Source organism: Haliotis rufescens, unplaced genomic scaffold (genome assembly GCF_023055435.1).
Source record: "Haliotis rufescens isolate VD_foot unplaced genomic scaffold, xgHalRufe1.0.p SCAF_3, whole genome shotgun sequence".
Classification (NCBI taxonomy): Eukaryota; Metazoa; Mollusca; class Gastropoda; order Lepetellida; family Haliotidae; genus Haliotis; species Haliotis rufescens.
Genome location: NW_025964001.1, coordinates 28,405,130 through 28,426,225, shown reverse-complemented (window position 1 = coordinate 28,426,225; position 21,096 = coordinate 28,405,130). Strand labels below are relative to the sequence as shown.

Sequence of the window (21,096 nt, the reverse complement as noted above, 5' to 3'; positions counted from 1 at the left end):
CTGTAGGTACCTATGACTTCCAAGCTATAACACAGGTTGTTCGTTCTTTCGTTCATTAGTTCCATGCCACACTCTGAAATATTCCAGCTATATGACGTCAGTCTGTAAATAATCCAGACTTTAGCTACCTATGACTTCCAAGCTATAACACAGGTTGTTCGTTCGTTCGTTCATTAGTTCCATGCCGCACTCTGAAATATTTCAGCTATATGATGCCAGTCTGTAAATAATCGAGTCTGGACCAGACAATCCACTGACTGCCATCATGAGCATCGATCCTGTGTTTTAGCTATGTCTCAAAAAGAATAGATGAAAAAGTTTCTCTCTATACTGGGAGTTATTCAAAACATTCACCTATAATTATATTAGATAATAAAGGAAATCAAATATTTGAAGACTTCATCTTTTAATGATTCATCACATGTTTAAAAATAGAAGACAACGTCTAGATAAGACGTTAAGGCTTCACTACAACTCTTGTGACTGACCAATACGGTATCTACACTAAGTGTACGCTTCCAGCCACCTTATGATATATATAAACAGTGTTCGAAATACCTGCCTGCCCCACCGTCCGAGACGGGTTGATTTCAACTCTGGCTGCCAGATTTTCAAATCCCCCTGCCCGACGGTCGGGTTATATTTCATATGTGACAATATTCTAAATATTTCCCGATGATAATCATTAATTCACATGTAAAGATGAATGATAAAATGTAACCTGTGGTCTGGCTGAAATTTTTGGGAGTTTCATACCCTGATATAAATCTTTATCTACCGTGAATCAAAATATGTAATATCTCTCTATATATAATGTCCATTATGTATATCTACCTTTCATGTCTATAATTACCATATTCAACGTAATAAGCACCCAGGGAACTCTCAAAATTAGAATATTAGAGTTACAGCATAAATATCGTGGTTTATGCTGACAGCCTGAAATGTTTATATACGACAGATATATTTTTCCAGAATTTAATTGCCCATAATTAAGGGTGCACATAACACACGAGTGCGTATTATACGCGAATAAATAAGTCTTGTGTACATTGATCAATCAGAAGGGGTGCTAATTGGGATTGTTCACAAGCCAATATATCAGCAAATATCGCTGCTTATCAGAGCAGAGCGCTTATTATGTCGAATACGGTATATTTATTCTGAAATGTAGATAGTTTGTACCCTGCCCTACGAGGTGTCTTGTACAAAAAATATTCTTGATTCCCATTCACACTTACTGTCAATGATTTCTACACTGTACTACAACTCACACAAGTCCTCACCTATCTTTTCAAGTTTATTAGGATAAGAGATTTGTATCAGATTGTAGGACGTCTTTTTTGGAGCCTAGGACTGCATGGCACCGTGTTTACACTGATAAGAAGGTGAAGGTTACCCTGTCCCCCCCCTTCCAATGAGATGTGATAAAGTCATTAACTGATTACACTGAAGATGGATGTCAGGTATAAGAGACACAAAGTGCACAAAGTTGTTGGTTGTTTCTTGTTTAAGGTCACTCTCAACAATATTCCAGCTGTATGATGACCCGTGAAGATCCGGGGTAGAATAGGTCTTCAGCAACCAATGCTTGCCGAAAAGGCGACTAAGCTTGTTGTAAGAGGTGACTAACGGGATCGGGGGTCAGGCTCGCCGACTTAGTTGATTGACTTGGTTGATGCATGTCATTGATCCCAATTACATTGATCGATGCTCATGATATCAATCACTGGATTGTCTGGTCCAGACTCGATTATTTACAGACAATCGTCGTATAGCTGGAATTTTGCTAAGTGCGGCGCTAAACAACCAACCAACCAACCAACCAATATTCCAGCTATATGACAGCTGCCTGTAAATTATACTCAAGTCTGGACCAGACAATCCCGTGATTGACATCATGAGCATCGATCCACACCGCCAGGTACGATCAACCAAGTCACCACGGAGCATGGAATAAATAGCCTCTAATGGCCAGGATAGGTTGCAGCAGGGGATCATACAGGGGAATGCACAAGGTACTGGCGGGTTTTAGTATTGTTTGCTTTGGAATCTAAAGTCTTTTCACTAAATATGGGAAAAAGTTTTACAGTGATTTTTCAAAATTGAAAACATCCCACATATTGCAGAATATCACCTTCTGTTTTAGGACAGAAAACATCCCACAAGAATATAAGTATTAAAGAAAGACATATATGGAAAATGTTCAACAAGATTTTTTCTGGAAAGACAGCTTGGTCTCAGAGTGTCAAATTGTATGCTGATTTGAAGAAAACAACTATAGAATCCAGAAAAGTGAAATAAAATTGCAGTTTGTTCCAAACAACATCCCATGAATGAAACCCAGCTCTGTGCCCAAATACTTTTGACATATTTGACCTTGACCTAAGACTTTACATCTTTTGACCCTGACCTATGTGAACAACTCCATCAAATGACTTCCCACATATCTTATTGGTTGATTACTGACCAGTAAGTTTTAATATGACTTTGTAAAGAATACATGAGAAATATTTGACACAATAAAGATAAGTTTTCAGCATTACTTTGTCAAAGGATCTCAGTGTTAATGACAAGTCAGTCAAATTTCATTTAGTCCTCCCCTCCAGATAGCCGAGCCTGGTAATGAAATAAGCTTTCAGCAACGGCTTTTATGATCGTGGCATACCTGCCAAGCATAACATCATAGGCATTTGAGTTCTGCTGGAAGTAAGAGTATCAAAAGCCAACATTAACCAGTTACAAATTTTCGTGATAGAGCCCTATCAGATAATTTGATATGCAGTTCCATGCAGTGAACGGCTTCTTCAACAAGACGCCAAATATAAGCAAATTGTAGCATCGATAAGATAGTTTCATAATACCACAAGTAGGTGATAAGATACATAGCGCACTTGTGCTGATATTATCCCACTTCATCAGTTAAGAGCATCTTATTTTCAGAGTGTTTAATCCATTTTTTGGTCTCTCTGCACTCGGTCAACATGAAGCATATCATGTGAAGTACTTTGCACTCATTGTTTTATCAAACCTTTTAAAAAAACACACTTTTGAAACTCTTTAGAGTTTAAAGAAATTAATGATGAAAATGATAATAGTTAAAATCTGAAAGTGCTTTCCTGATTAAATGTGTGTTACTTTCAGTGTAAGGTGTTTGTTTTCAGAATACATGTATCAATGATTACGTGGTACAATAGGATTTTTAACATAATATTTTCAATAAATACAATTGAAATGTATTGTTTACACATTATACCATCCAGGAGATTCTTAACATAATTTTACATTATTTACAATATCCTGGATGTGTTTAATTATTTTCTGGGTTATATGTTTTGGCTAAACCCATGGCTTGGTTAGGTGAGGTAAAAATACATTTGTCTGCTTCATTAGTAAATATAACGTCAACACCTGCGAATAACCAGTCTCGATCACCCTCGAAACTGATCCCATTGGACGTAAGGCAACTGAAAATCAGTGATGACACCAGGTGTTCAAGAAGTTGTTTGCGATAAAAAAACAGCCTATTTTGTCTAAAATGTAGTATGTTTCATATATTACAGTACACATGTATCTATTCTACCAGACATGCCATTGTTCTGCAGTGGCCAGAAACCATACACAATGCACTGGATCAATAATAATTAATGAATAAACAATTACTTGTTTTTCTTTCTTGTAGGTGTATATTATCAACATTTTTCAAATCAATGCGAGTATGGTTGGGCAAATAAAACTACTTTCATTCAATATCCTAATGTGAGTTTTTGTCTAGTCGAATCCTTAAACAAAAGACACAAAAATGTTCCTCAAGCTCAGCGATTGAAGTCAGAATATAGTGAGTGAGTGAGTTGGGTTCAACGCCGCTTTTAACATTATTCCAGTTATATCAGGGCGTGTAAGCTTAATGTGGGAGGAAAGCCCAAAGTGATGCCGGTCTCAGACGTTTACCACTTCGGTGAAACTCATGAGCATGGGTATGGTGCTGACAAACCTAGAAACATAATTGGGGCGAACCGGGATTTGAACCCACAATCATAGGTTTCTGGCGTGTCCAAGGCCCAGAATATAGTGAGTGAGTGAGTTGGGTTCAACGCCGCTTTTAACATTATTCCAGTTATATCACGGCGTGTAAGCTTAATGTGGGAGGAAAGCCCAAAGTGATGCCGGTCTCAGACATTTACCACTTCGGTGAAACTCATGAGCATGGGTATGGTGCTGACAAACCTAGAAACATAATTGGGGCGAACCGGGATTTGAACCCACAATCATAGGTTTCTGGCGTGTCCAAGGGACGCGGCGCCTTAGACGACTGGGCCACCCGTGCCCCAGAAGTCAGAATATAAATGATGTGTAATGTTCTTGAAGCATGTCTTTCATTCACCACACAAAGCAGTTGGAGGTTAATGAGGTGCATGCCTGTATTTAGCAACACTTGCCAAGTGCATGTTTATTGAAAGTAAAACATTCCGACCAGCTTTGGTTCTAGATAACATTAGGTAATGAACTTTAGACCTTCGGCAACAGATTCCTGCAAGGAAGTCTCCAAGAACTCCTTTAATCTTTGGTTTTTATTGCCATTTTTGCAACCTTCACTCTTGGGATCTGCAACAAATGCCAATGTTACCAGGTTCCATCGATGTGGGCAGATGACAGAGGAAGCTCCTACCACATAAGTTGATGGAATCCAATGTCTGTTAGCATATTGGAATATGAAACTTTCACCTCAGTCATTGCCAAAACTTCCTAAAAGTACATGATCTATATCTAACCGTAACTGCACTGAAAATATGCTTTTGATTGATGCACCATATCACCATACACTGAAGGTAACAGTGTCATTGGGTATATCCTCTGCACGTCCAAACCGGGTTCAAAAGTAATTTCTGATCATGATGCATTAGGAGCTGGTCACGTGACCCCTTGTGGAAACATATACCAGGTGTTGTATATATATTGAAAGCTCTTGGAAATGTGTATTCGACAGTATCACCAAAATAAATCAAAATGACCAAAATAATGACCTTATCATTATTTGATGTTATGAAAAAATAAGAATCCAGGAGCACACACTTGACATGGCCAAAGTGTGCGCGGAACATTTCCCCAAGCTACACTATCCTCTTCACACATACTGCATCCTTTACATTGTTCTCCTCCACACATACTGCATCCTTTACACTGTTCTCCTCCACACATACTGCATCCTTTACACTGTCTCCTCCACACATACTGCATCCTTTACACTGTCCCCTCCACATATACTGCATCCTTTACATTGTTCTCCTCCACACATACTGCATCCTTTATGCTGTCCCCTCCACAAATACTGCATCCTTTACACTGTTCTCCTCCACACATACTGCATCCTTTCCACTGTTCTCCTCCACACATACTGCATCCTTTACGCTGTTCCCCTCCACACATACTGCATCCTTTCCACTGTCCCCTCCACACATACTGCATCCTTTCCACTGTCCCCTCCACACATACTGCATCCTTTACACTGTCTCCTCCACACATTCTGCATCCTTTACACTGTCCCCTCCACACATACTGCATCCTTTACAGTCCCCTCCACACATACTGCATCCTTTACACTGTTCTCCTCCACACATACTGCATCCTTTACACTGTTCCCCTCCACACATACTGCATCCTTTACACTGTCCCCTCCACACATACTGCATCCTTTACACTGTTCTCCTCCACACATACTGCATCCTTTACACTGTTCTCCTCCACACATACTGCATCCTTTACACTGTTCCCCTCCACACATACCGTATATCGCTGTGTATAAGGCGACCCCACGTATAAGACGACCCCCCTGTACACGCCTTCAAAATCAACCCCAAATCCTATACTCCGTGTATAAGGCGACCTGGAATGAAGCACATCACAAGTGCGCACACAAACCTTATATATGCAATAAAAATGTGTTTATCTTGCGTTGTTTTTTCTATGATGATTGGTCGCGCGTGTAACTCCAGCACATGTTGCCATTTTGTGTTTACACGGTACGACAACAAATTGGTGCCCGTAAAATAAAATTCATTTATAAAGTAATAACATATAAGAGACAATGGTGAGTAATTTAATCGCCAATTAACTATGTTGTAACTAACTAGGCTTATATTTGCTTCACAATCAGCGTGTTTATTCCACAATCACTTATTCACACTGTCTCCAACAGTTGTTAATACAACTGTAAAACCAGCGGGAATTGATTTCAGCTTCACCGGTTATCACATGTTAGGTCACATGTGCAATATGCAATTGCTTACCAGTACTTCCGGCTCTCTACTCACGGATGTTGATTGTTTTACTGTGTCAGCTGGTTTGACAATCTGCATCGAGGCGAGAGTCATTTCAACTTTATTTGCAGAAATTATGAAACTTTATTCAAGGAAAAGAGATACAAATCATGTTTATGTATGGAAATAGTTATTGGAACAGTTATTTAGGATGAAATGCAAAGTTTTATTGTCAAATGCTGGGCTGGCTATCGGACGCCGGTTGACATCGCCAGTGGAAAAAAATGTGAGATCTTCGACTCCGTGTATAAGACCCCCTTCTTAACCCCCTCATTTTAGGTACGAAAAACTCGCCTTATGCACAGAGATATACGGTACTGCATCCTTTACACTGTTCCCCTCCACACATACTGCATCCTTGAAATTGTTCCCCTCCACACATACTGCATCCTTTACACTGTTCCCCTGCAACCATACTGCATCCTTCACACTGTTCCCTCCACACATACTGCATCCTTTACACTGTCTCCTCCACACATACTGCATCCTTTACACTGTTCCCTCCACACATACTGCATCCTTTACACTGTTCCCTCCACACATACTGCATCCTTTACACTGTTCCCTCCACACATACTGCATCCTTTACACTGTTCCCTCCACACATACTGCATCCTTTACACTGTCTCCTCCACACATACTGCATCCTTTACACTGTTCCCTCCACACATACTGCATCCTTTGCACTGTTCCCCTGCAACCATACTGCATCCTTTACACTGTTCCCTCCACACATACTGCATCCTTCACACTGTTCCCTCCACACATACTGCATCCTTTACACTGTCTCCTCCACACATACTGCATCCTTTACACTGTCTCCTCCACACATACTGCATCCTTTACACTGTTCCCTCCACACATACTGCATCCTTTACACTGTTCCCCTGCAACCATACTGCATCCTTTACACTGTTCCCATTAAAAATACACACATACTGCATCCTTTACACTGTCCCCTCCACACATACTGCATCCTTTACACTGTCCCCTCCACACATACTGCATCCTTTACACTGTCCCCTCCACACATACTGCATCCTTTACACTGTCCCCTCCACACATACTGCATCCTTTACACTGTCCCCTCCACACATACTGCATCCTTTACACTGTCCCCTCCACACATACTGCATCCTTTACACTGTCCCCTCCACACATACTGCATCCTTTACACTGTCCCCTCCACACATACTGCATCCTTTACACTGTCCCCTCCACACATACTGCATCCTTTACACTGTCCCCTCCACACATACTGCATCCTTTACACTGTTCCCTGCAACCATACTGCATCCTTTACACTGTTCCCATTAAAAATACACACATACTGCATCCTTTACACTGTTCCCTCCACACATACTGCATCTTTTACACTGTTCCCTGCAAACACACTGCATCATTTACACTGTTCCCTACACATACTGCATCCTTTACACTGTTCCCCTGCACACACATACTGCATGTTTTCACACACCATTGCTTTGCACACATCTTGTATACACTGTTCACCTTCACCAATACTGCAGGTTCTACCACCTCCCCAGGCTGCCAGCATGCAAGTAGTCTGCTAGATGTACCCTGCACAACTCACTGTGCTGTACACACCACTCATCTGTTATCACCAACGCTGATATTTCGCATTGGGAGACTCTACCCTCCATACTGGCTGCTATGTGTCAGCCTGATTACTGCCTTGTTGGGTTTACAGGGTAAAGTGTTTACCTTGTTGTGTCATGAGGGGTACATAAGGGAGGGGTTACTTTGGGTGTGGGGTTGGTTTGGGGGCAGGGTTGTGCAGCGGTGCAAGGTGTGATGTGAACGGCAGAAAGTTCTGCTGCGTTAAAAATAGGTCGCTGATGGGTTTATCCGCTAGTGCAGGAACAAGGTTAACTGAATCATCGCGAAAATGTGTTTGGTGTTTAACGTCGCATTCATCACTATTAAAGCTATGTGAAGGCAGGTTATAAATAATCGACCAGACAATACAGTGATAGATATTGTGAGCAATGATCCATGCTATCGGGGTACAATAACAAGTACCGGTAATCAACCTATTCACCCTATCCAGAACACTGGAACATCCGGGTTGGAAGAGGTATTCAGCAACCCATGCTTGCTGTAAGATGCAACTGAGGGGATTGGGTGGTCAGGCTAGCTGACTTGGTTGATGCATGTCATCGTATCCCAATTGCGTCCATTGACACTCAAGATGTCAATCACTGGATTGTCTGGTCCAGACTCGATTATTTACATACTGCCGCCATATAGCTGGAATACTGCTGAGTGCGGCGTTAACAAAAAAAATCCCCAAACAAACAACAAACCCGATCCAGTAGTGAGTGAGTGAGTGAGTATGGTTTTACGCGGCTTTTAGCAATATTCTAGCAATATCATGGCGGGGTACATGAGAAATGGGCTTCACACATTGTACCCATGTCGGGAATCGTACCCGGGTCCTCGGCATGATGAGCGAACGCTTTCACCACTAGGCTACCCAACTGCCCCCCCCCCCCCCGATTCAGTAAGTCACCTGTTACGACCAGCAAAGGCTGCTGGGTAACTGAATCATCAGAAACTCTCATTTTCTTCCTTACTATGTGAGGTTTAATGGCACTTGACAAAAATGCCATTTACCCACTACATCTTAATTAATGAAAAATAAAAATGGTTTTCCTTATCGCTAGCAAATTGAATTACTCCTACTATAATAAGTATGGTTCACGGACTAGTTGCCAGCACCACCACAAACAATCCATTACACTGGGATCTGCACTCATCTTATCACTGGAACCAACTGAAGTGACCAGACTGTTCTAAAACGAATTAAAATGAAAAGGTTGTAATGTCTTTCTTAAGTGAGTACAACTGGAGCAGTGCCATAATCTACACACTTTAATAGAAGCATTATCTGCATGCTCAGGGCTCCCCGACTGACAGGGTGAGAGTGTTACACTGTGTGACACCATGCTGCTGAGATCATGGACCTGTCTACTCTAGGCTATTGCACCAGCATACAGTGGGATCTTGGTCCTGCACATACTAGGATCTTACACCTGGTACCAATAGACCTTGCATTTGTATACATTGGGACCTGAATACATTTGGATCTTTGACCTGAATACATTTGATCTTACACCTGAATACATTAGGATCTTGGACCTGAATACATTAGGATCTTGGACCTGAAAACATTTGGATCTTACACCTGAATACATTTATATCTTTGACCTGAAAACATTTGGATCTTGGACCTGAAAACATTTGGATCTTTGGCCTGAATACATTTGGATCTTGGACCTGAATACATTAGGATCTTTGACCTGAATACATTAGGATCTTGGACCTGAATAGATTAGGATCTTGGACCTGAAAACATTTGGATCTTGGACCTGAATACATTTATATCTTTGGCCTGAATACATTTGGATCTTATAGCTGAATACATTTATATCTTTGACCTGAAAACATTTGGATCTTGGACCTGAAAACATTTGGATCTTTGGCCTGAATACATTTTGATCTTGGACCTGAAAACATTTGGATCTTTGGCCTGAATACATTTGGATCTTATAGCTGAATACATTTATATCTTTGGCCTGAATACATTTGGATCTTATAGCTGAATACATTTATATCTTTGACCTGAAAACATTTGGATTTTGGACCTGAAAACGTTTGGATCCTGGACCTGAATACATTTGGATCTTATAGCTGAATAAATTTGGATCTTGGACACTTCCACCTTGCACCTGTATACATGTTATAGGATCTTGTGCCAGTATACACTGACACCTTACAACTGTATACACAGGTCCTCATATTAAATACACTCAGACCTAGTGCTTGTATACATGAGGACCAAACAATCACCTGTCTACTACAGAACTATGAGCCTACATAACTGAAACATGCACCTGTAAAAAGGTAGACCACTGACTGTTAGTCACCATAATATACATAGAATCGGACATTATGTATACTCACTTCATAAAGTTCTGGAGATTGCCGTGAGGTATAAACTCCATGATGAGGGCAATAGGCTCATTGAGGGTGCACGCACCGATCATGGCAACAATGTTGGGGTGAGATCCGACCCGCTTCATCAGGTTGATCTCGGCCACCAGGTCCTCCTTGTAAGACAGGGGGGCTCCCTCTGAAACAGGCAAAACATTTGGTCAGCCCAGTCAACAATACATACCCAACCACTGCCCACCCCTCTTGTAAGAGTGGGCGTCCTGAAGAAACAGCTGCATGCAAACACTGTGTCAGCCTCTGTCAACAATACCTGCCCTCCCAACCTCCTTGTCAATATCAGGCCCTCCCAACCTCCTTGTCAATACCTGCTGTCCCAACCTCCTTGTCAATATCAGGCCCTCCCAACCTCCTTGTCAATACCTGCTGTCCCAACCTCCTTGTCAATATCAGGCCCTCCCAACCTCCTTGTCAATACCTGCTGTCCCAACCTCCTTGTCAATATCAGGCTCTCCCAACCTCCTTGTCAATACCTGCCCTCCCAACCTCCTTGTCAATACCTGCTGTCCCAACCTCCTTGTCAATACCTGCCCTCCCAATCTCCTTGTCAATATCAGGCTCTCCCAACCTCCTTGTCAATACCTGCCCTCCCAACCTCCTTGTCAATACCTGCCCTCTCAACCTCCTTGTCAATACCGGGCCCTGTCAACCTCCTTGTCAATACCTGCTGTCCCAACCTCCTTGTCAATACCTGCCGTCCCAACCTCCTTGTCAATACCAGGCCCTCCCAACCTCCAAGTCAATGCCTGCCCTCCCAACCTCCTTATAAATACCAGGGGCTCCCAACCTTGTATTTCTAAAACAGAGGCTCCTTCTGAAACAGCTGCATGAAAACACTGGGTCATGATCAGGCAAACAAAACCTGCCTTCCCAACCTCCTTGTAAATACCAGGTCCTCCCAGCCTCTTGGTAAGAAAGAGGCTACTTCTGAAATATTTAATTTTGTTGACAGGGAGGGGGGACTTGAAAACAATTCTATGACATTTATTACCCTGCCTTGTGTAAAGGCTTCGGGTCAACCAAACTGCAACAAAACTCAAGTGTCTAACAAAAAACAAGGCCAAGCTGGACATTCACAAAATATAGATAGGACAGATATTTAGATGACGAAACCAGCCCTGAAAGTCTCTACAAATAAACATGAAGACAACACAAACACTGCCATGACCCAGTCAGCCAACACAGTTGAGGTTCCTTGATGACCTAATCTGCCTACTTCAGGTCTGAGTCATAAGGGTCATGGAGAGATGGTTCAAATGATCCAAACTCTTCAATGTATTTATTTAATTCTGTTTTTTCATAAATAATTCACTTTTTTTTTTTCTTAAAAAAAATAAAAATTCTTTCACATAAGGTGCCACGATTTTACAAATGTAGTTATGTTAACAGTGTTCATTCCTATTCAACATTCAACATTCAATCACAATGTCGGACACCACATACGTATAAGAACACATCAACAGTATCTCCCTAAAACTTATCTTGTCATAAGTGACATAAACACGTAATTTCAAACACGTATTAGACTTCAGTTTCCTAATAAAAAACACTGTTGAAAGTGTCCAGGTGATCATCAGCCTACACAAATAGCTCTGTTTATCAAATACAAGCCCACAGCATTGCAATCTAACTTTAGAAGCCAGATTAAAAGGTGGTTGGGCTATTTAGGAGGAAGTGAGCGCTGTTGTGCTCCCACCCCATACCCCCAGCATCAAAGCATGTGTTATGTAGCATCTGATGGGGCTAAGAGTGAGTTGGATCTCGGCAAGTGTCTATCTAAGGCTATGGTCTGTATGTTCAGGGTAGCAACCAGCCGCCTGTGTTTGTTTTCCTTCGTTTTCATTCTCCTTGCATCCTCATAAGCTAGGGTAAGACAATCAACCGAGTCCTGCTTAGCTGAAGAACACTGGCAGAATGATCTCCCTCCCTGTGTGAAGGCTGGAATCTGTTTAAAGTTGAAATAATCTTCCTTTGTCTGGTGTACATCTCGACACTAATGAGCCATTAACTCGAGCTATGCTTTTCCAAGTTGGACCAAACACAACCAGTTAGTGATCAAAAGAAATAAAAAATGTTTAGTAGACACATGCACAAGTGTAAACTGACATTTCATTTGCTCCAATTTTATACCTCCATTTTGTTTATCTTAATAGTTCTACATACCTGGCCAGGTAATGGTGATGATGCTTCCTTGATAAAACAAACAAACTTCAAACTTAATGCCACATGGACCATTAGATACTATCAGCATAGGGCCTAAGTCGTAGAGCATCTTCCTGAGGCAAGGGACTATAAAAGTTCAGTTTCCACCCTTGCTGAAGTAGGTTGAAATCTGAGTCCTGATCGTAGTGCCACGTGTGGCTATTACGAGTTATGTCCCTTCTATGTCCCTCCTATTGACCAATCAGATTCCACTCCTCATATCACTTGCATTTGCTTCAAACAAAATGGCAGCACCCGTCAAGACAATCTGATCGATAATAAATGTAATAAAATGTGTTGTCCCTTGCAAAGTGAGTCAAATCACTTGAGCAAGTTAACAAACATGAAAAGATTAGGAAAATATCTGTCGATTTCCAGTTGATGGTCCCCATGCTTTGCAAATGCTGCAAATATCGACTGAAATCTGCAATGGCAGTTGCCAAGTTGTTTACAGACTGAATGTCAATTCTTTTATGAGATTTTGACTGGACTAGGCATTGCCAAAACATAACTCAGAAATCCCGGCCTAGTTCGGCAAGGGTGGAAACATGACTTTTATAGTCAGTCACGTAACAACTCACTTGCCTCGGGAAGATGGTTGTGGAGGTGCTTGTCTGACTCTACTGTTACGAGTAATGGGTATATACTGGCCTGACTGTCATATTGCAATTTATAGCAATAATGATGCATGTACATGTGTGCACCAAAATATATTGCATGTGTTCTTTCCACTGTAGTTTGTTATTAACCTGTTAAAAAAAAAACCTGCACATTTTGTATTTGTTAGCTTTCTTAGACGTTGCTACGGTCACAACGCATGCATAATAAACATATTATATGCAGGACACTGGTGGCGAATACATTTCATCACAAGAAACAGTAGCTAATTTCTGGATTTCAAAATTTCAATTTGACTTGTCATTAATGTAAACTTTGGTAACATGATGAAAATATGCCAAGTATTGTAGGAGAGCAATATCCCAGTATTTTCCACATGTTTTGAGATATGTATTCATTAGTGCTTCCAATCATTGTATACTGGTAATACCGTGCACCTCCAACTGTTTGTGTGTTCGGGTATCAGGTAATTTGTAAACCCCATGAGCACCCCTGCTGATCAAGATGATACCTGAGGAATTTGGGGACATGGGGAGTGTACACATAGGCTTATAAACACAGTGGTTAGCCATCTAGTCATCTTCTAGTGAGACTTGGAAATAGCTGTTTTGGAGATTCATGCTGGCAGCTTACTTTCATGATGGTAATTTTGAATTTCATCTGATGAACATGGGTACTAGTCTTTTCATCCTGAAAACAGTGTAATTATATTGCATGTTTCATGCACATAGTATGTGTAAACAGTTTCGCTGAAACCAATTTTAATTCCCTTCCACAGGTGGTACACTGCATCATCACAGGCGCATGTTCTTGTACAATTATTTAAAAACATAATTGGTAGCTTCCTTAATGAGCTCAATGGGTATTCTGTTTAATGCATTATTTGTACCTCAAAGTGTGCTAGCGCCTGGCGTTAAGTTTGCGGTATCAAAGCCACATACCAACATCCCTGGTATAACCAGGGCAGGTGAACAAGAGGAGCCAACATTGTTTACAAGCATATGTCATGTCAGCCAGTTGGCCGAGGATTGTCACAGAATTGCTCCCTTGCCACAGACCTTACTGCTACAAATGTATCATACAATATGGAAAAATTACTACCAGTTGTCAGACTTTCATTTTTGTGGAAGCCTTGGTGGCTGAGTGGGTTAGATTGCTGACTTAGATTTGTGTGCTGGCGATTAAGTGCTTCGGCTGAGGATAGTCACAAAAGGGCTCCCTTGCCACAGAACTTACTGCTATCATACAATATGGAAAAATCACTACCAGTTGTCAGACTTTCATTTTTGTGGAAGCCTCGGTGGCTGACTGAGTTAGATTGCTGACTTTGTGCACTAGCGATTAAGTGCCTCACTCTGGCGGTGTTGGTTCAAATCCTGGACGAGACTCAACCCAAAAAAACAACTAGAATCTGTACTTTACAAAGAAAGTGTTATCCCAAATATAACATTTGTTAGTATGGAAAAAGTTTTTTAAATTACTGTTTTGTCATTAGTCAGGTTGGGTGAAACAGGTTATTTTTTTTTAAAGATTCTTAAAATGAAAAGTGGAAAAAAATAATCTGATACGTAAAATAATCAAATATAATATATTAAACCAAATGAAAACTTTGATCCCAACATGACACATTCTTTAGTGCAGACACCTTTTCATGAACACCTGGTGTCACTAATTTTCTTTTATCTATTCAAATAATTTCCATCAGTATTTGGCCCAATGGAATCTGTTTCTGCAGATTTTGAAGACTGATTTTTCTCCTTGTAACCTTCGCTGCTATATTGCATCAATATGAAAGTGAAGCAGAGGCTTCATGCATTCTGAGAGAAAAGGCAACTGCCAGAGTTTGGTTTATGGAGTTCCAGGAATACAATTTTTAAACAAAAGAGGACAAAATGAGGACATTAATCCCCCAACAATTATGGGTCTATTTACATTCCCCTTCCTCCGAGTGAAGCAGGTGGCAGCCATACCTCTCCCCGATACTTCAAACTTGGAGGGCTTGTTTGCTCACATAACATCATACATCTCAACCCCTACAGGATCTGTGTATCAGTGTGGAGATTTACTTCACATGGGGGGAAGGGGGTGAGAGAAGCATCCCCATTCCCAGGGCACATTACTTGACACAGGAATGTCACAGGCATTTGGAGGATGGGATTGCAGTTTGCGGATTCAAATGTTTCTACTATTTCTAGACACTTCTTTCTATTCTTTCTTCTTTGTTTCTCACAAGGGATTGGTCATATGCTCCACTGGGAGTATCTGGGATGGGACTGTCTATGAGGAACAGAAAACCTCCATGAATGATTACAGTAATATCTACCATATGACTGCACTAAAGCACTGTCCAAATATTTTAGGTGATACTGAAGAATGTTTTGATCAAACACAATAAAATCTTGTTGTCGTGAAATCCTGTTGGACCATTGGAAATGTGAGTTGTAAGGAGAAATTGGGTTTAACGTCACGTTCAAGATTATTGCACTTTTATACTGATGTGCATGTATTTGGCTGCTTGTACTAGTCTGGGCTAATGCTGGTTTTATAGTCCACTGAGATACCATGCCGCAGTTTAAACAAGTATACCACACTCAGACAAAGCATACTGACTCAATCCACGATGACGAGTCCTTGTTTTAGCCCTATAATGCAAGGAGCAATGCAGGGTAACAATAAGTACCATGTTAAAAGTCTTTTGGTATGATGCGGTCAGGGATGGAACCCTCGACCTTCCACTCTCTAGAGAGATGCTCGGGATACTTCTGTGTTATCAACGGAAATATTTTGCATTTGTTGTTTTTATCGATTAACGCAACACTTAGCAATAAAAGTCTAGACCAGACAATCCAGTGACTGACATCATGAGCATCAATCTATGGATACGATAACACACATAAACCAAGTCAGCGAGACCGACTACCCGATTGCATGGGTTGCTGAAGACCAATTCTTAACCCTGATCTTCCCAACGTGAAAAAATTTGAGTAAACCGGGCTTGGATGAAACTTAATATATTGATCATGATTTAATCTTTCATCTACCAGGAAATACCAGATCCCAGATACGGAATTGAAATGTTATAAATACCAATCTAAATTTACGAAAAACGTTTTTTCAAATCGAAACCTGATTTCCCATCTTTCATGTAAGGATCTCATTCCAGTCATCATAAACACTATGCTGGAGCTGCTATTTACATATTTATACACTCAGTATGTGTACAGGATTTAAAAATACTGAATTAAACGAAGGAGTCTAGGTCTAACAACATCCTCCACTTCTCAGACACCTTCCTCTCCACTGCCGCAATCTAGGCTGCCATAAATTGGGCTGATATTTATCAAAGGTTGGCACTCACTGCCAGATTCTCAAGAGAAGGTTAAAAGATAGCGGTGTTGCTGCCTTAACATCATGCTGAAGAACTGGATGGAGTTTTGAACAGAAGGACCTCCATGTAAACAGATCAACGATAGCGTCTTTAACATTTACAAACTATGGAAATTAATTCACGTATGGATGGGCGATTATAAACTACTGTTACTTTTTACTGCTTTATATAGCCTAATTGTGGTGATACGTGACTTGTTTATGTGCTAGATACTTTTTTACACTATGGGCGACATATCCGGTTTTGATAAGGGTGCAGATTCTTTCCTTGAAATGTCAAAAATGTTTGTGTTTTACATATTTCAATCCCAAAAATGTTATTAGCAGCTCAGGTATAAACTCTGATGTGTGAAGGATGTGATGTTCATGTCAATGCCTTTGCGGGAAATAGTTTTTACAATGCAATGCAATGACATTTAACATGCAACATCCATCATTGGGTAATCTGCAGCTGGTGGTGTGGCGTAAACTGTTATTTCTGAAGCAGTGGTGTGGTGGAAATTGTTATTTCTGAAGCAGTGGTGTGGTGTAAACTGTTCTTTATGAAGCAGTGGTGTGGTATAAGCTGTTATTTATGAAGCAGTGGTGTGGTGTAAACTGTTATTTATGAAGCAGTGGTGTGGTATAAGCTGTTATTAATGATACAGTGGTGTGGTATTAACTGTTATTTATGAAGCAGTGGTGTAGTATAAACTGTTATTTGTGAAGCAGTGGCATGGTGTGGTGTAAACTGTTATTCATGGAGCAATGGTGAAATTTAAACTGTTATTTATGAAGCAGTTGTGAAGTTTAAACTGTTATTTATGAAGCAGTACTGTGGTATAAGCTGTTATTTATGAAGCAGTGGTGTGGTATAAACTGTTATTCATGAAGCAGTGATGTGGTATTAACTGTTGTTCATGGTGCCATTTAAATTGTTATATGATACAGTGGTGCTGTGTAAACTGTTGTTTTTGAAGCAATGGTGAGGTGTTAACTACCCACATTAAGTACTGCGACCACATATTGATTAAACCCAAGTCCTTGTATGCTAAGCTACCACTTTCACCACAACACCACTGCTTCCCAAACCAGTAGGAGATGTGACCAATTAAATACTGACCATTAGCCTTCTCACTTGTTGTTAAATTCACATCAAGCACATAGAACAACTAGAACGTAACTATGAACACGAAGGAGTTCTTAACGCTCTCAAAAAGTAAAGAAATGTGACTTACCGTATTTGACGTAATAAGCGCTCTCAAAATTAGAAATAGGGAGCTCTTATTAGAATATTATTTTGGTGAAAAAAGACAGAGTTGAAAGATAAATTTCATGGTTATGCTGACAGCCTGAAATGTTAATGTACGACAGATATATTTTTCCAGAATTGTATTGCCCATAATTAAGGGTGCATATAGCACACGAGTGCGTATTATACGCGAATAAGTCTTGTGTACATTGATCAATCGGAAGGGGTGCTAATTGGGATTGTCACCAGCCAATATATCAGCAAATGTCACCTAGGCGCTTATTACGTCAAATACGGTATTCCGAAAATGTAACATGTAACATTAAATCATACATGATAATCCTTCATCGTCTGAGATTGAATGTTATCTTAAACCATGTAGCACAAACCGTTCTCTCAATACCTGCACTTGACAACACACACACACATTTTTATATTTCAGCACTCCCAAATCAAACAAGTCAATAAACTCATGTCAGATTAATATACACTTATTTCTTAAGCAACTCCTATCTATTGCATTTGAGTGAAATATTTTAAAGAAACCTCTTACTCAGCAATCTTGTCTGCGGTCCCCGCCAATACACTTAAACCCCCATCAGCCATTAAAAGCTATTATTCAAGTGCTGTGAAGAGCCTTCTCAACACATATTACAAGATGCTGATTATCTCAACAAAACAGGTCTGGTGAGGAGATGCGACAGGCATCAAAGGAGTCCTCAGTCCTTATTATCTTAATTAGTTTTAATATCACTGAGCTTTCCTGTAAATATCAAGTATGTTAAAGTAGACATGTTTCATGCTGGAAACACCCTCTTTCTTCTGTTTTCAGACTTCAAACTCCAGATAGTCCTTAATATCATAAAAAAAAGTTATAATGCTAGCATCATTTTTTGTTATTACATGTAATTATGTTGCATACTCTGCTGGGACTTAAAGGGCAGTTTGTTTTTCATCTGTATCAGTTTAATCAAGCCGAAATTGTGGAATGAAGGTAAATAGGTGTTGCAATTCATGTTCGGCAGGTATACGTTTCATGTAGGCTCTGATACTATAATACTGTAGTTGGAGGTCATATGGCAAAATGGTGCTGATCATTTGTGCATGTTAACATGAATTATGGGAAGCCTTTTCAGCCAGAATTGATTACTAAAGACATAAAAAAAAAGATTTAGCAATCTATTAGTTATTAAAAATTATAACTGAATCTGAAATATGCACCCCCTGCATCTTGCACACAAAATCTGTAAAAATATAAATAAATTGTCTGCTCTAAAGCACTAACCTTTAAATATTCTCGGGTGGGTGGTGCTGTGGTTGGTAATGGGTTGGTTATGGTGTTGGGATATTATTGGGGATGGGGACAGGGATGGGTATGGGGATGGGGTGGGGGTTTGGGTGGGGGTTGGGGATGGGGTTGGGGTTGGGGTTGAGGTTGAGGTTGAGGTTGGGGTTGGGGTTGGGGTTGGGGTAGGGGTTAGGGTTAGGGTTAGGGGGTTGGGGTTAGGGTTAGGGTTAGGGTTGGGGTTGGGGTTGGGGTTGGGGATGGGGATTGGGTTTGGGATGGGGTTTGGGATGGGTGGGGATGGGGATGGGGATGGGAGTTGGGGGCTTGGGCTGGGTTTGGGGGATGGAGATGGGGATTAGTTTGGGGGTGGGGGAATGGGGATGGGGATGGGGTGAGTGACTGGGGAATGGAGTGAGAATGGGTACGGGTGGGGGACTGGGAAAGGGGTGGAGATTGGGGGATGGGATGAGATGGGGTGGGGTGGGGTGGAAGGTTGGGGGTTGGGGTTGGGGTTGGGGTCAGGGATGGGGTCAGGGATTGGTGGGCAGGGTGATAGCCTGGGAATTTTTGTCAGAGAGAATTAAAATATGAAATGGTCAGTTCCTAATAACTATATGTTCAGTTGGTCATTAAAACATTTCCATGTCGGGAGTAAAGTGCTTACCTTTAATGAGCTTGATGGCCACTTTCTGATCACAGTAGTAGCCTGTGACCACCTTGCCAAAGGCGCCCTGACCCAGTTGTGTGCTGAATTTCAATTGCTTGGGGTCAAGTTCCCATTCATCACTAATTACCATCAGCTGATTAGAGTAATTCGACTTGCCAGCTGAAAACACAAAACATGAGAAAAATGTTTGATAGGACAGAAAAAAATATTTCAAAATTGAGTGTAAGTGATGTGTGAGTGTCTGAACAAATGGTCAGTGAGTTGGGTTTAATGCTGCTTTTAACAGTATTCCAGTTATATCACGGCATGTTCGCTTAATGTAGGAGGAAAGCTCAAAGTGATGCAGGTCTTAGTTGTTTACCCCTTCGGTGAAACCTTAGTAACAAGCATGGATATGCTGCTGACAAACCCTTATAACAGAATCGGGGCAAACCGGTATTCGAACCCACAATCATAGGTTTCTGGCGTGCCCAATCGATGCAACTCAGAACAGCAAATTGAGGTGCCTTAGACTGGCCCACCCCCACCCCCCCTGAATAAATAGTGTTTAACGCATGAGTTATTGCTGTCTGTCACATGATCCAGTCTGCACACCACAAACCAGTGGTTGATAGAGTGAGCGCCAACTAATGATGGTCGGGTTATGATGACAATCAGCCAGGTCACAGCAGGTTGGTGGTCGACATACCCTAGAACTATCTGCTAATATCACATGACATACAACAGGAATATACCCATAATTCATTTTGCACATACCTCCAACGTTAGACTTGTAGCTGTTGCTCTTGGTAACAAATGTCTTGGTGATGATAATATCCTTGAAACTCTTCCTCTTTTTGTAGAACAAGACCACAAAACCCACCACAATGAGGATGGTTGCCACAACGACGCCAACAATCACACCACTCAGAGTGCTTAGATCCTGCTCTGAAAGGGAAGGTGAGACGTGTTGAAAGATGATGTCATGTCAGATGATGTCGTGAGGTTAGGAGATTAAGTGATCTGGTTAACATTTCTAGTCACATATATCTTTTCATCTCTAATGGCCTAACAATCACTTTTCACAGGCCTGAGTATTTCCATGAAGTAAAATATGTGGTGATAAGATGCAAGCCTGTTAGATTTGATATGCTCAAGTTTAGACACACATCACATTGAAAAAAAGGTGCCCACACAAGCATATATCCTGGCACAGGATAGGGATGCAACTATTCAGTGCTTATTATGGCAACTTGCCAACTGTAGCTGTAATAGACAAGGACCCTGTACACTGTAGCTGTAATACACAAGGACCCTGTACACTGTAGCTGTAATACACAAGGACCCTGTAGCTGTAATACACAAGGACCCT

General features: G+C 41.0%; 1 protein-coding gene across 1 annotated transcript in view; it reads right to left on the bottom strand.

Annotated features, from left to right (window-relative positions):
* LOC124145276 (ephrin type-B receptor 1-like) overlaps positions 1–21,096 on the bottom strand; it is an 88,522-nt gene that overhangs the window by 12,617 nt on the left and 54,809 nt on the right. Inside the window, exons 14-16 of the mRNA XM_046515026.2 lie at positions 20,502–20,672; positions 19,743–19,904; positions 10,305–10,473 (exon numbers count right to left, since the gene is read on the bottom strand). Coding sequence (XP_046370982.1) covers positions 10,305–10,473; positions 19,743–19,904; positions 20,502–20,672 — 502 coding nt within the window. The remainder of the gene's footprint in view (positions 1–10,304; positions 10,474–19,742; positions 19,905–20,501; positions 20,673–21,096) is intronic.